Genomic DNA, 16,172 nt, shown 5'->3' with positions numbered 1-16,172 from the left:
GAGAGATTCAGTTCTTTAACAGAATTTAATTCTTAAACTTTGGTTGCCTTCAACAAATTGGCATGGTAGGCAATGTGTTCGCCCACGAATGTGGATATATAGAAGTAGCCATGATCGTAGCCTTCGCGCTGCTTGTAGATGGTCTGAATATGTTCGTTGGAGTCGGCGGCCGCTAGTAGATTCTCCGGCAGCAGCTGCTTGGCGGCAAGGAAGTTATCCGCCAATCCCTGATCGATGAATAGCTCCTGGGGCGTGCTCTCGTACTGGGAGACCAGTCGGGTGGCATCCCACTGGTCCCAGTCGGCCTTATTAGCGCCAATGTAGCCGGTGAGGGCCTTTTGGCCCCATGCACCCTCCGATGGATTGGCAATGGGGGCAAATGCCGAGACCGATTTGTAGAGGCCAGGGTTCTTCAGGGCGCAGATCAAGGCACCGTGTCCACCCATGCTGTGGCCAAAGATGCCACGTTTTCCGGCCGCCACTGGGAGATTGGCATTGACCAATTCAACAAGTTCTTCCGTGACATAGCTGTACATCTTGTAGTGCTTCGACCAGGGCTCCTGTTTGGCATCGACATAGAAACCGGCACCGCTTCCGAAATCGTACGCATCATCCTGTCCCTCCAGTTTGATGCCACGGGGCGAGGTGTCTGGATTGACCACGATGAGCCCGTGCTGGGCGGCGTACTTCTGGAAGCCGCTCTTCTGTATGAAGTTCTCGTGCGTGCAGGTGAGACCGCTCAGGAAGAATAGCACCGGGCAGGGCGTCTTATCTTCAAGGGCAGCGGCCGGCAGAAACACTCCAAAGGTCATGTCGCAGTCCAGCGTTTTGGAGCTGTGCTGGTAGACGCGCTGCTCGCCCTCGAAGCATTTTACACTGGAAATCAGCTCGAGCATCATGTTCTGCAAGTGATATAGTCGATTAAGTATATTTATTTCAGTTAATTTATAGAAAACTAACAAAACTTTATTGTATTTATCGCGGACTTATTGATAAGAGTTATCGACCCTCAGAAATATACCGGTATGCCGTCCGACCCTCAGAAATATACCAAAATATACGGTCTCATTTTCAAAATATACCGTAAAAATACTGACGAACTCAAGTTCTACTATACATATTCCTCGTTTTCTTTCTTCCGTTGAATATTACTAGCTATATAGAACATTTAGCCGTGCCCACATAATTTTAGCCCATTGATGAATCAATTTTCTACTTAACTGGCTTATTTTAAACACTTGCTTTTATTGTATTTATTGTAAAAAAAGGTTTAAACGAAAAAGTTAAAAAGTTGAACAAATTAGTTATCAGTGTGACCGCGGACTTATCGATAAAATATACCGTCCGACCCTCAGAAATATACCGAAACATACCGTCACATTTTAAAAATATACCGTAAATATACTGACGAATTGTTTGTATTCAAGTTGCAAAAATATGGATGTGCGATTAAAATATCAATATATCGATATATATTTTAGGTTTATGATATCGGTATTTTTGTGCGATAAGCTGACCTTCTCGGCGTTTTATTTTGAATATAAGGTCTCTGGTTACAGATATTTGCACCTGTGACCACTGTTTCAGAACATGTATCAATATAAAAATAGAATGGCGATGAAATTTTTAAAATCTTTACAGCCGTAAAGTGACTGGACATGAAATATCGATATATATTGTATATTTTCATCGGAACAACCATGTGCCTGTTAACGCACTGTTAATGATTTTAATGATATTACCACCAAAATATTTGCATTTTTAAGAAAACAATTAATATTTGACAAAAACAAACACATTTAAAGTTATAAGATGTCGGAGGAACCGCCAACCACCTCAGCCTTTGGCTTCAAGAAGCGCAACATCAACAGAGGTGCGGCCATGCGCCGCAAAAAGGAGAGCAGCAGCAGCAATGATTCAGGTACGTCCCGGCTTACCGCCAAACAATAAAAATATTTCAATAATGTTAAAAAACATAGCCAAGAGCAGCGATGAGGAGACACAGAACAAGGCCAGTGCTCTTGTGCGGGCCGAGACCCGACGCAAACGAACAAATCCCAACTTTCAGAGCACCAAGACGGTGGGCAAGGCCAAGCGATTGGCGGGAGTCGCAACGGAGGCCACATCCAGCGACGGCAAATCCGAAGATGATGGACTGGGGGTGGCATACAAATCAAAACGTGAGGCGCTGCCCAGTGGCCCCCAGGATCAGGGTGCCACTTCAGTCAACGAAATGGACACGGAACTGGATCGCGATGCTCAGGCGATACATGCTCGGGCCCTGAAGATTAACGAGGAACTGGAGGGCAAGGCCGACGACAAGATCTACCGTGGCATCAACAACTATGCCCAGTACTACAAGAAGCAGGACACGGCGGCGGGTAATGCCAGCTCGGGAATGGTGCGCAGCGGACCCATACGGGCGCCGGCTCACCTCAGGGCCACCGTCCGCTGGGACTACCAGCCGGATATCTGCAAGGACTACAAGGAGACGGGATACTGTGGCTTTGGCGACAGCTGCAAGTTCCTGCACGACCGTAGCGACTACAAGGCCGGCTGGCAGCTGGAGGCCGATCACGAGGCGCAACGACGCGGCGACTGTGAATCGGATGGCGACGATGGCAAGTACGAGATACACTCGGACGAGGAATCGCTCCCCTTCAAGTGCCACATATGTCGCCAGAGCTTTGTCAATCCTGTGGTGACCAAGTAAGGGAATTCCCTAATATATATCTGACCGCTATTGATATTTCGACTTCTACATTTTACAGATGCAAACACTATTTCTGTGAGAAGTGCGCTCTGGCGCAGTACAAAAAGTCGCAACGCTGCATCATTTGTTCGCAGCAGACGAATGGCATTTTTAATCCAGCCAAAGAACTGATAGAACGCCTCAAAGCGAATCCCATGGAATCTGGCGATAGCGAGGACGAAGCTGCAGCAGGAGAAGAACACCACCAGCAGGCGGATGAGAAAACTCAGGAGATTTCCTCTGAAGATAGCGATTAAGAATAATGTAATTTATATAAATATCAGGTTCCAATTCAAATTCCAAAACGTGTACCTGAGGATGTACTGTATAGTGAGGAGAATGTTCCGATCGCTTGAAGAAAAGCTACGCCCGATGGTAGGAGAAAACAAGAATAGAGACTAAAAACAGACGGACAGACCGACCTGGCAATATCGACACCGCTTTTTAATGGAAGTCCTGCGTTTATTGTGTATAGAACTCACCGCTGTTATAATATGGCCAAAGCTAAGCACTCCCAGAGTCTTTTTTGGTGGGTTAAATAAAAAAACGAAGCTACTCCTTCCACTGATGCTCGGGAGCCTAAACGATGGGCTATTAGCAGGCCGCTTCAAACGAGGTTTTTTGCTCATTCCAGAGGGTATCTTGAATGTTACAATAAATTTGTGTGCTGACAGCCTTTGGGGTAATGGGAAAAATAGTAGAATTTCACTGGCATAATGTTGACATTTAGGTCTACGAAAAGATCAGGACTTGAACTTTCTTTCTGGGCTGGACTGGAATGGACCTCTCTGCTCTATCACTATCTCTCTAAGGGGCAATCAAGCGCAAAACAATCAAAAGAACACAAATTGAAGAGCCATCTCCTTGGACTTGCTGAGCGGCGAAAGTCAAGCGCAATTTTATATCCATAATTCAATTGGCAGAACTTTCATTTCCGGTCTTGTGCGCCTCAACAAACACAGACACACACAGCTACACAGACACAGAGAAACAGAGGGGAAAAGGAAAAGAGGAAAGAGAGTTTTCCGTGGGGGAATGAGTGAGTTTATGGTGGTCTTTCCTTTGACTGCTGCTGCTTTGGCACGCTAAAATCAGAAAATCTCCTGCCAAAACTTCAGCCTTGCCGCATTGTTCACTAGCACAAAGCCAGAATATTGGCCAATTGTAACGAATCGAAGCAGAAAGCCACACACAAACACACACATTCTCCCTGTGCGCCTCATCCTTCCAGCAGAAACTCTGGGGCATGCAAAATATGAGACTGAGCACATAAGCTCCTAAAAACAATGCAGCTGCAAAGGGCTGCCGCACTGAAACGTTGATGCTTGCTTCCATCTACGCAGTAGATGGCTCTGGGCCCACAAATCACCGGGAGAGACGGCGAGAGATAGGGTTGGCCACAATGTCGGACGCGGGTTCTGCATCAAGGAGCTGCAGTGCTTTCGATGCCATCGCTGTGGGGCATGTCAAAGGCCCCAAAGATTAGAAAACACGATGCATTTGACTATATATTGGCAATATCTATTTCTGATTACAAGTCGAATCAAGTCGTGAAGAATCCTCCTAAAGCGTCTTTCTCAAATAGAAATTAATCGCACGCTCAAGTCACGTTCGCTGTTCGCCTCACATTTTATGTGCCACTCACTTATTGGCAATGGATAATTGAATGACAAAGTCGTGCATGATGAACGAACGCGTAGTCCTAATTGAGTGGGAAAGAAAGATGTGGAGGAGAGCAATCATCACACACAGAGACTCGAATAAAATGAGCGTGAAATCAGTTTTAATTATTTCCATAAATGTCAAAGCGGGCCCCATACGTGAGAGTCTTGGAATTTTATAGTTCCTTCAGCAGCAGCAGCAGCAGCAGCAGCTTTGATTGCCAAAGCGGAAATGGGTAATGGGGATATCGCAGAGGGCTTTCAGAAGTTTTCCGCCTAATTAGGAAGTGGAAATTAGTGTACCGCTACCCACACGATTGCCTTTTGGCCCCAATGTAATTAAGCGTTAAATGCGTTTAACGCCTTGAGAAAATCGACTCTCTCCTAGTTTTCTTTTGCGTATATCTTCCTATGGTGCTGCCAGGATCATCCTGTTCTTGTTTTTGGCTTTTGACACACTTTGTGAGGGTATAAGGATTTGGCAGCTTTCAATCATCGAACATCATCTTGGTAACAACTTTCAGCTTTTAAGACAGACCATTCTTTTAGGACAGTTCTCCTTTCTTTTTAAGACGATAAACCAATCAAGTTATTGAATTAAAATCATTTGGCTATATCCTATAGTTTGTCATAGAAACCTTTGGTACTATATCCTCCATATTAAAGCCTTATCTAAGAGGGTATTCAATGGGTGCTTCGGTCCTTTAGATTTATTCTTCATTTCTGTGTATCTTTGTGTTTGTATATTTGTATGTGTCTGTATCTGTGTTGTCTTTGAGGTAGCTGTCTGCACGTCTTCCTGTGCTGCTGCTTGCTGTTTGTTTTCATTCGCTTTTATTTATTGGCTTCTAATGTCATTGACTATTATCCCTTAGGGCCAGCACCAGAGTCCAGGAAACGACTCCCCTTCCACCGCATCCCTACTCCACTCCCGCCCCCCGTGACTTGGAGCTCAACTTGTCGCTTATTGTGTCAATTATCATTAATTTCTAAATGCTCTCTTGTCTTCATCGAAGGTTGTCGCACCTTTTTGAATGATACTCCCACCTCCCACAGCCTCCCAACTGAGGGTCCCATCATGGATAGAAGGACGTGTCCTGGCCATGCTGACAATGTTACCCTGGGCCATATAAATTGTTATTGCCTGTCCATGGGATGTAGTACTCTGTGTCTGGACTTTCTTAAAGTTGACCAAAACTCCATTTGGCATCGTAGTTTGTGGGGCGTGGCCGCCAGCAGTATTTATGCTTCGGTTCTTGATAATTTATTATCCATTGGAGAGCGCTTTTCGGATCCACAACTCAACAAAGTGCTACATTGTTACCCAACCAAGGGAAATATTTAAAATTTCAATTCAATGGTTGTTTAATTATTATATAATTTAACTCCACACTGGGCTTTGGCCGTAAATAATCGCCAACAACAGTATTAAGCCACCGCAGATATCCAGCCTCATTAATCTTTCACTTTAAATAGCCCCCGCACGGCCACGACCAAACCAATTAAATCCCAATTTAATGAGATAACAATTTATGAAAATCCACAAATTGAATGGCAAAATGAAACGATTCCCTAAGCAAAACAAAAGACCAAATAGGGAGAGTTTGGGCGATAGGTTTTATATCGAAAATCCGCGTACAAATTATGAAAAAAGTCACCAGAAGAAGTACTATTCAAATCCTTTTATTCGCTAGATATTATAAATAACCTTCTTTTCCATATCTGCATTAAATTCTCTGCGATATCCTGCAACCCTTTTTTCAGACTTCCTCAAGAACAAAGATCAGACATCTCTTGGTAAATCTGTTTGCCAATATGTAACCCATGCGAAACTTGTGAAACCACACAAATTTGTGTCTCCGCAACCGCAATGTTAATTTATAGCAAACATTTTGTTTGGAACACCAAAACAGCATCTTTGACACTTGCAGTTCTCGCTCTGGGGGGTCCTGGCTGATTGGATGGCACGGGTCCAAAGGCGTCTGTGGCACACAGAAAAAGAAAGTTTTCTTCGAAAACAAAAAAACACTCGACATGTCCGGCCACAAGAATGGCCTGTCATTGGTTAGCCGCAAATGCAAATAAAGATAAAATGCAAAGTGGGCAAAAACTGGCCAAATGCATCCAAAAGGAGGATGGGATGCTGCGATCCTGGGATACAGAACCAACAGTGAACAAATCGCTGCCACTTTTGCGCCATTTTCGAATTGATGTTAGTCGATTTCTTGTTCTCTCAGCCCCAGATACCGTCCCCCTGCCACTTGGTTTACGACTTTACGAGAGTCGAGTGTCGCCTTCTTTTGGTTTCTGGGAGGCACAAAGTTTTCCCTGCACTTTATGATTTTTGTGCAAAACTTTTGTCAGTTCTCGGCTTTGTGCTTCGCCTCTGTTTGTGGCCCTTTCACTGGCTCTTGGCTCCGGCTTTCATTTATTGGCAGAACCAGATGCCTTTTGGCCTCCATATTGATGTTTATTATACTCCCCGAAACGTATAAAGAAAACCCAGCCCGTATTCAAAAAAAGAACACAAAATCACAACGCAACAAAAATATAATAATACTCATAATAAGGTAACAAAACTTTCTGGCATTCCCTTTCGCTGGGAAGATATCTTTTCAATTGTGTGTAAAGTTGGTAAAAATCAATATTTTCTTTATTGTTGTTGTTAAAATTGATCTTTATCGGAGATAAAAATAAATTGAAGTTCGAATTACGATTCTTGTGGAGGAGAATATATTTTTTTATTCGGCATACCTTATATTTCAGGGAGAGGAACAACTCCGATTGAGCAAGACTACAGATTCGGAGGAATGGAATTTTGTAAATCTTTAGGCATTTTATAGAGAGGATAGATCCATCCATTATTTCTTCTATTAAACCATATTAAACACGCAAAAGTCAGTCACCAATAAACCTACCAAAAGGCTTTTCTCCAAATAAAAGCCCATCAAAAGCTACAGCCATTAAAAAAAAAAACCGTGTCCTAATGTAATGTTAACACCTTGCCCGTGGATATCTACCAACACGAATGTTGCCTATCCTCGTGTGAAATCGGGGGGCATTCAACGTATCCTGTGCACAGTTACAACTTCCGGTCAGGCACACACAAATGAGCTACAAAATACATATACCACCCACATGCCACACGCCACACGGCACTCCCCTAAACATCTCTTAGATATAACAACATGAGATTGCAATAATCAGGGAGGACACAGAGACAAAAGGAACAACAATGAAATGTCCGGGCCATAAGCAAATGAGGCTATTTGTTGGGATAAACCAGAGACAGAGAAAGGCCAAGAGATAGAGGTAGAAGAAAGGAAGGAAAGGAAAGACAGAGAGAGAGAGAGATAGGGAAATCCCATTGTCCAGTCTAAAAAGTTTCAATAAGGAAATATGTGTGCAAATAAAATAAATGAAAAGTGTCTAAAAATTTCAGTTTAATAAGCTCAAGAATGGAAAGAACAAAAAGCGCAAAAGTTTTTCAAACTATTAGATGTGTATCTGTGTGTGGGTTCATGCACATATGTGTGTATTAGCGTGTGTGTGTCGGTGTCAGGGGATTTTGGTGTTGACAGTTTTGTGAGAGTTTGAACAACAAGTTGCCATTTTCCCCCATTTCCCAATGGCTTGGCCAGAGACTAAGCTGAAAATATTTTCATTATAAACTTTACGACAGGTTTTCTTTTCTATATATATATGTGTGTGTGTGTGTTAGCAAACGGAAACGGAAATGCGCCATTAACTGGCAAGTCAAGCTTATTAGCTGCAATAAAAAATAATAAGCTGCAAAGTTATGTTGCAATTGTGGCATATTTTCCTCCACAGAGAGAGAGAGAGACTCTCTAAGAGTATGTACCAGTATGTGTGAGTATGTGTATCTGTGTGTGTGTGTCCATTGTGGTGTGCCTCTGATGGTTGTGTGCGTTTGTTGGAAAATTCTTTGCTACTTACTGACTTGGCTTTTTGCACTTTTCTTTCTTCGGGAAGAACTTTTCTCCTCATTGTGTCCGTCTGTCTGTTTGCCTGCCTGTAAGGATGTCTGACAGCCAAGGACAACATGCCAAAGGGGACATCCTTTCTTTACTTCTTCTCTGAAAGAGAAAGATAGAGAGAGCAAATTCAAGTTAATTTTATTTTTAAAATCGTGCTACAATATGTTCTCAGTCTTTGTTGAAAATGACCCAATGGTTTCACACAGCCACTGTCTTTTGCCTGATGGTTTGACTTCTTCCCAGAGCTGCCTTTGGGCTGCTGGCAGTGGGAAATGATTATGAGAATGGCAATGGTAGCTGGAGTTGTGAATGGTAGCTGTGAACTAAGGAGTCAGACAGTGAGAATGTGTGGACAAGACACTGAGAACTTGACAAATTGAGAAAATATGATAGGGGCTACACACAAGGCGGTCTCGAAATGCGCTTCCTAATAGTTTATGTGTTGGCAAAGGAAAGAGCTTTATGGCTGCTAGATAAAGAGGTTTCTTATGTTCAGAGATATTTCATAAAACCTCGCTGCATTTCCCACAGATCATTTAGTGGCCAACCCTTCCATTGTCAGTCCTTTTTTGTATTATTAAATTGAATTAAAACACAATCCCCATTAAAATTTATATATCCATATATTCCATGCCCTTTTCCCTAATTAACTTTATGCCATTGTTCTCTCCATTTAGCTAAAGTTTTCAACCACAAATTCCCATTGATTTTGCAACTCTCTCTCTGTCTTTCTCTCTCTCTCTCTAAATTGTTATAATACATAATTATCCAATCAAAACTTATTGTTATCCATTATAATTATAATAATGATCATCCTGATTGTTGTTGTTATGCGCCAGAGAGCCAAACACATTAAAACTTTTGAAATTTAAACACCTGTCAGCCGTTTCGACGTTCGATGGCAGGAGACAGGGTCATGTACCTGTAAGAGAGAGAGAGAGGGACTTGGGACCCCTCGGATTAATATCGAAACAATTTATGGAACTTTCTGAAGGGCGGGGGGAAGCTACAGGACCACCCGAGTGGGGAGGAAAATGTAAATTATTTTCAATAATGTCCTGCTAATATCAACCACAATAACAATAACGTGAACAGTGCGAAGAAGAAGGAGGAAACGGAAGTGGAGGGCAAAACTGACCCTGCGGTCAAAATATTTATACAGCCACCCCGTCTCCCAGAGCCCCAAAAAAGACGTTGAAGCTGTAAGGAGGGTGCTGAATGCTGGGTGCCGGGTTTCCTGTGGTTCATGTCTTCACCTTTCAATCATGCTTTATGCCCTAAAATTACCGTTAGACAGCAGTCGAAAGCAAAGTTTTGGTGTTAGTTTAATGGAGACAGGGGGAGAAGTTACTTAAGGAGGGGAGGGCGGAGCGGCAGGGATGGTTGTAATGTATTAAAAAAGTTCAACTCCGCCAACAGGTTGTACGGGGGAATTTCTAAGTAAATTCCCCCCCAAAAAAAGGAGAGATATTTTGTATACACTTGCAGGGGGCCACAACATCCTGAACAGAACCAAGCGAGCCATAGCTGCCATAAGATCAATGAGTCTGGAAGCGTATTTCCGGCTCCGGCTTTGAGCATTCCTTTTCCCCTGTAATGGTTTTGCCTTTCTTCAGGTAAAGATTTCTCCCTTTTCGAGTAAGGAACTTAGAGCCAGAGCCGACAACTGCTACGATTTTGAGCAAATGAAGTTGCAAAAACTTTACTTTTATCTGTTGAGCTACAAAGTACGGGGTTTTGCTAGTGGCGGAGGTGTTTTGGTGGTGCTGCTGGTGGTCTTCCAGTGGTTCTTTGGCTCTTAGTTGGTTCTTTGCCTTTTGCGGTCTCTCCGTTGCCATTTCTTGTGTGTTTTCTTCCCTGCAGTTCTGTTGCTTGACTTCTTGCCAACTGTACTTATGAACGGAAAGTGTTTTTCCAGCTTTTCCGCTTCGTTAAGATGTGTTCTTGCTGCTGCAATATATTTTTGCTAGTTGTCCAAGAAAAGGCAAACTAATTGAGAGGTTTTCATAGTTTTCTGCTTTATAATTAGCTGAAAGGAAACTCAAAAGAAACACAGCAGTAATATTTGTTCAAGTTGAATCGAGATATTAAGTCAACAGAAATGAAAACTACTGCAAAGAAAACTCTTCAAATGAAAAGAAATATGTTTTGTAGTGTCTTTTTTGTACTTATCGAATACTCCGACTACTTAAAAGCTCCGATGGTAGGGCTCTATTTTGTATTTGACTCTTCAGAAAATATGATGTGAAGGATGATCTTTGGAGAGATATAATTTATGAGTTATATATTGGATTGGCTATGAGAGGTGTATCGATTCTCTTTAAAAATAAATGTTCCTTTGTCTTCATTCAATAATAATTGAGAAAACATATGCCGTTTTTCCTCTCTCTCTCTTTCTTTCTTTCTGTATGTTTTTTCTTTCTCTACGGAAGAATAAACCCAAACAAATCTGCACGTAGAATCCATTAAAGATAAAAGCCGCCAACGCTAGTGCCCGATGCCGACGTCCAAACGAATTTCAAACTAGAAAATATGATACAAAAGGCAACACCACACCAGAAGTGAATGGCAAAGACTCACAGCCAGAAAAGGATACAAAATAGGAGAGGGACAGAGCGAACAGTGTGGGGCCCATAATTTCAAACTGTGGTTTTTATGCTGAATGTGCATTTTACGACTTTTTAAGTGTCAGGGCAAACAAAACTTTCCACGGGAGAGATCCCCCAAACCCACGACCCAAGAGCCACCAAGCACCGCAAGTTGGGGGCATGCAACTGGCAGCTGCTTCTTTTGTTGCTTTTGTATGTTGCGGTGCGGGGACACCTTCTTATATGTATACCAAGACGCCAGACATATTTTCTTTCAACAGGAATAAAGTTTGCTTTTGAAAATATATATTTTCGAAACTTGCCGCCGCCATCTAACAAAACCAGGGGAGGGGGGGAAAAGGCGCATTAAGTCCAAGTTTACAAAACTTAATTTTATTTTTAAAGCACCAACACACATGCAGATACACACCTACGCAGGGCACCATGGAGTTCCGTTTCCGTTTCGCCTGTGCCGCTCCGCTTCGCTGTACTATGCAGTCGCTGCTCCGCTGCTCGGCTGCTCGGCTGCTTCCCTTTTGCCGTGTACGTAAGTTATCGTCTTTATTGTTTGTCACATACATGACCTCACAATTGTGTTCCTGTTTCTTGGCATTGCTTGCTTGGTTGCTCTCCTGCTCCTACTCCTCCGCCCACTCTGCTGCTTTGCTGCTGCGTTGAATGGCGAGCGGAAACGGAAATGGCATAAGTTGTTGTCGCCTAGTAGTTCACACGTAAGTCCGTTCATTCAACAATAAAATAGCAATGCTGGGACTGCTGCTGCTGCTGCTGCTACACTAGTGACTAGCCACTATGGAGGGGCCTTAACAATGAAATCCCATAAAAGAAAATCAAGGCATTGCCTCTCGGGAGAATCTAGAGATGGCAATGTGATATACGGACTCCATACAAACTGGTGTGTGAGGACAAGGAATGCTTTTAAAGATCTTCCTGTGCAGGATGCACTCTATTGAAGAGTCTGGTGGAGAGCATTAAAGTGATGAGGTTATCAAAAGGAAGGAAACTGCAAACAGAGGAAAGGGCTAAGAAATTGAGCTAAGAAAATATGCAAAATCCTACGCATGGGATGGGTATTTCTATGAAAGAATTAGTGGAATATTAGATTAGATCTTTATTTAGTTTCAAAACAAGTCAAACAATAATAAAGGGCAGCGGACAACAAGGGGTCAAACCCGTCTATTTCAATATCTCCCTTTGACCTGTCATCAGATGAGCAAGGAGCAAGGACATTGAACAGTGTATAGTTTTAACTCATTTTCAGTTATATATTCCTTCCGATTACTTGCAAGGTTCTTATGAATACCTCAGTATTGATTTACCAAGGTTTTCTTTATATTCTTGCCACCTTCTCCTTTTTTTCCTTTTAACAACTTTCTCTGGTCTTCATGGGAATTTCATTTCTAAAGTGGCACGTGCTCATCTCTAAGAGCAACCATTGTTGTTCGCTGACTTGTTTTTCTTTTGAAGAAGAAATTTGCAGCTGCAAACACGGCGTATACGTAATGTGCGTTGTAAAATTAGCAAAAGCTTTCACAGGCACCGAACGAAGGAAAGGCCAAGAACGAAAGAGTTGGAATAGTGCTAAAAAAAAGAGCATTCGCATAAGACGCCGAGGGCCAACTTCCTAAACTGATTGTCTCGTTTGGCCATTGAGTAAGCCTCAACTTGAATGGAAAATTGCAGCTGCAGAAAGTGTTTTTGCTCTGTTCAGTGGCTGTATTGGATGAACCTTCCACTGAACCACTTTCCTGTTTCGTTGCTGGTAGAGACAACACCTTTGGAAATCGTATACCCTAGTCCAGTCCTGTGGTCGGGCCATGCTCTTCTCTGCATCGCCTCCTGTCCTGTGGCTCTGTTGGATCAGCCTCTTTGTATTTCCTTTGGTCCAGCACTGATATGCCCATACTCCTATTCGTGTCTCCTACTTTTCCAACCTTTTCCCCACCCTTAAATCTCACCCACTCGTTCTCTCTTGGAAGCGTTGCACGTTTTTCTTATTCAAAAGTTATTGTGCTGCTGTCAGGGGAAAGTTTTTCTCCTTTTTTTTTCCTGCTGGCGGTGCTGCTACCTTCAGAGAAATGACCAGAAATCCAATAATGGCTCAGTCCCTGAGTATCTGTCTCGTTTGCTCGCTCTCCTTTCGGCGAACAGGCAGAGATTTACGCACACCCACACACACAGGGACAGCCGCACACTGATGCATACATACATGCATTGCTTTCAAATACTAATCTACGCGCCATAATTGAAAAACTAACGGTTTTTGTAACGAGTTTTTCGTGCTTTTACTGCAAGTGTTCGCATTTCGCACTGTCTTCTGTCTCTCTCTGTCTTCTTCTTGTGCGTGAGTGAGTGAGTGTCTCTGTCGCACACACACCAACACACACACATATAGGCACTTTCTGAATCTGAAGCCCCGCTGGAGTTTTTCCCATAAACTGCAACAACAATCGTTTCGTTCTTTTCTTTTTTTGCATTTGGTTTTGGTTTCGGTTTTGGTTTTTGCTTCCTTCTTCTCGTTCAAACACGCGTTCATATTTTTGCTGACTTTTCGGTGCGTTTTTTCAAGAGGGAATGCGAGTGGGTATGGGGGATCGGTTGGCACGTCCAGCTGTGTCGGGTACACCCTATTCCATGGTGCCGTTCGTTGAGTGGACACCAAAAGGTGGATCGATACCTGAAAATGGATGTGGGATTGATTCTAGGTTAAGGAGGATTTCGTATATTGGTTTTTTACACTAAAATATGATGCAAAATATGATTTCTGTCTAGGGTGCTTGAGAGATGTGGGGATTGTATCAATATATAAGCTTTACAAATCTAATAAAATACTGCCAGATTATCCTCTCTATACAGCAAACTGAGGGCATTCTTTTGATGGGCCAAAACCAAAGCCAGTAAGTGGATAAAAACTTTCATTTACGCATATTTCAGTGGATGCAAAAACAAGAAAAAACCAAATACAAACAATATGAGAAGATATGTATGGACCGCAAGGGGGAGGGAGAAATAGCCATGAAATTGAAAAAATATGATGACACCTTCATTGCAAGTGGAACAACAATAACTACGAGTAGGAATGTGTGTGTTTTCCCACCAGGATATCCCCCACATAGGGGAACCGTCAAAGTGTTGGCTTTTGTGTGCACGCCGACTTGAACAATTTTGCGCCATGCACTTTTCGCCAGATTCCTCTCGAAAAAGGATTTCGCAAAAAAGCGAAAGATAATTTTTTGGAAAAGTTGCGTTGGAAAACATTCTGGCAATGCTGGCAGATTTCAATTGTTCTTTTTTATGCTGCGGAGCAGGACATAGGACATGGCCATTGGGGATTTTTGGTTTTTTGTCACGATCTAAGCCGCGGCTCTGTTCCGATTGCTCGTCTGTATCTGCCTGCCTCCTGGTTGTGACTCGCATGAATATTGGCATTCTTTGGCTTTTCAATTTCCCATCGCGTTTTCCTCCAGACTTCGATTCTTTTTGCTGTCCGTTTTTTCCTGCAGTGTATGCCATCTCGTAGCTCAAATTACCTGGCCAAGTGGCGTGGGCATTAAATTAAATACCTTTTGTCTGTGGCCATTAAATGAAACGACTTCGTACGGGTTCCCGAGCAAGGGAGGGATGGCTGGCTGGTCCCTGCTAGGGTTATGTCAACCCACCCCCTGGGCATTGACCAAAAAATGGCCACGAGGCGTAACAAAAGAGCGCCCCGCACCGCCCCGCACCACACCGCCCGAAGGAAGAAATTCAATCAATTCGCACGTGACATGATTATTTTATGCTTTTTATTTATTTATTGTATATGCATTTTATTTTATTTTACTTTTATTCTTTTTGTACGCTACTTCGTCTACCTTCCGTGTCGCTCTTTAAAGCCATAACGTGACGTCTGTCAAATGCTGATGATGGACCGTAAGTAGTGGAGTAGGGAGGGTGCTTCTGAGAAACTGAGTTAAGATGGATATAGATGGCACGCGGAATGAGCTACTTAGGCATTCGGATTCCCTGAAGATTCGAGTGAAGAGCACTTTTGGGGGATTAAGTACACGACTCAGATTCTAGGGGGAGTTTGGTATGAGACAAATTTTGACCTTAAATTGCCATGGCAAAATTTAACCTTTACTTTATTCAAATATTCATAAATAAATACACATTTTTAATGCTTTGCCTGTGGCTCCATTCAAGCCTAAACATCTGCTCCGGGCCGATGCCCCATCAGATGCCCCAATCAATATGCCTTCCTTCGGTCGAAGAAGGCCATTTTAAGCAACCAAAACCAGGAAAAAGAAGGAAGAGGCAGAGGGTGGGGCAGAAACGAGGAAAGCAAACAATAAAGGCGTCCACAACGAGTCGCCAGCCAGCCAGTCAGCCAGCCAGCCAGCGGATGGCAGCGTTTGTTAGTTACACTTAACGAGCCAAAAACCGTATTTAAGTCAAATCGAGGCGGCAAAAAACAAAAAGTCCCTAAGCCTCAACCCATGTCCAAGGCCCCCAAAGAGGAGGGAGATCCATCGATTGCGGTGGGAAGGGATGGGTGGGGGGGACTAGGAGTAGGTGTGACCATTGTGGATGTTGTGTTTGGTTTTGGTGTCAAAGTAAATACAATCAATTTGATTGTGCTGAAGTTCCTTTTTCTACTGCTGTGCGCGACCCTTGTGCCGATGCCCTGCCAGGGCCATCGATTGATAATTTAATTCAATTGTCAGACTGTCATTAAAATTGGCTACTGGGTGCCAGCAAATGGTGGTGCCAGTCCTCGTGGGCCCTCGTGGGGGCTGCTGCCCCATAGAATGTTAATTCCTACAGATAATGTGAGTAGGCAGGCGGTAGGTTGGTCGGTGGCCACGTGCCCACAGATTTGTACTCTTTCTGGCCGATAGAAATCATGGACACGTTTTTGATGGATAACAAAACAATTTATGTGGGGAAAAAATGTAGAAATGCCCAGTCGGTCACGTGGTGTGTGTTGTCATATAAAAATCTTATTCAATTGCTTTCACCAACACGGAATTTCTGATCAGGCAGTCAGAACGTTTCAATGGACTGGGGGGATGGGCATGTAATACCTAGGGCCATATGGTAGTAGGAGGACGAATTATTATGGAATTATGGTAGAGTTTTTATAGAGATGATTTTGTCAATCCGTTTTTATAGG

At 43.1% G+C, this 16,172-nt stretch overlaps 2 protein-coding genes across 3 annotated transcripts; one reads left to right on the top strand and one right to left on the bottom strand.

Annotated features, from left to right (window-relative positions):
* Nucleotides 1–6: 6 nt before the first annotated feature.
* On the bottom strand, nt 7–3,452 carry LOC6897907 (S-formylglutathione hydrolase). 2 transcript variants are annotated; one of them, XM_002137973.3, is made up of 2 exons: nt 3,235–3,452; nt 7–902 (listed from the first exon to the last, which is right to left on the bottom strand). In XM_002137973.3, the coding sequence occupies exons 1-2, from the start codon at nt 3,379–3,381 to the stop codon at nt 33–35; spliced, it is 1,017 nt and encodes a 338-aa protein (XP_002138009.2). In that variant the 5' UTR covers nt 3,382–3,452; the 3' UTR covers nt 7–32. The 2 variants fall into 2 exon arrangements, with proteins under 2 accessions (XP_002138009.2, XP_015038268.2); XM_015182782.2 differs by lacking the exon at nt 3,235–3,452 and adding an exon at nt 961–1,000.
* On the top strand, nt 1,740–3,049 carry mdlc (RING finger protein mdlc). The gene is made up of 3 exons (XM_001359827.5): nt 1,740–1,921; nt 1,980–2,709; nt 2,772–3,049. Exons 1-3 carry the CDS (start codon nt 1,813–1,815, stop codon nt 3,007–3,009), a joined length of 1,077 nt encoding a protein of 358 aa, XP_001359864.2. The 5' UTR covers nt 1,740–1,812; the 3' UTR covers nt 3,010–3,049.
* Nucleotides 3,453–16,172: the final 12,720 nt, after the last annotated feature.

This window comes from Drosophila pseudoobscura, chromosome 2 (assembly GCF_009870125.1).
Source record: "Drosophila pseudoobscura strain MV-25-SWS-2005 chromosome 2, UCI_Dpse_MV25, whole genome shotgun sequence".
Lineage (NCBI taxonomy): Eukaryota > Metazoa > Arthropoda > Insecta > Diptera > Drosophilidae > Drosophila > Drosophila pseudoobscura.
Note: the sequence above shows the minus strand (reverse complement) of the source record. Positions and strands in the feature narration are given on the sequence as shown.

Bases quoted from the DNA above. Each gene is read 5' to 3' on its own strand.
- mdlc (XM_001359827.5), top strand. From the start codon at position 1,813: ATGTCGGAGGAACCGCCAACCACCTCAGCCTTTGGCTTCAAGAAGCGC. The intron at 1,922-1,979 runs GTACGTCCCGGC...TAAAAAACATAG, and splicing joins CAGCAGCAGCAATGATTCAG to CCAAGAGCAGCGATGAGGAG. The intron at 2,710-2,771 runs GTAAGGGAATTC...TACATTTTACAG, and splicing joins GTCAATCCTGTGGTGACCAA to ATGCAAACACTATTTCTGTG.
- LOC6897907 (XM_002137973.3), bottom strand. From the start codon at position 3,381: ATGAGCAAAAAACCTCGTTTGAAGCGGCCTGCTAATAGCCCATCGTTT. The intron at 903-3,234 runs GTGAGTTCTATA...TATCACTTGCAG, and splicing joins TTGGCCATATTATAACAGCG to AACATGATGCTCGAGCTGAT.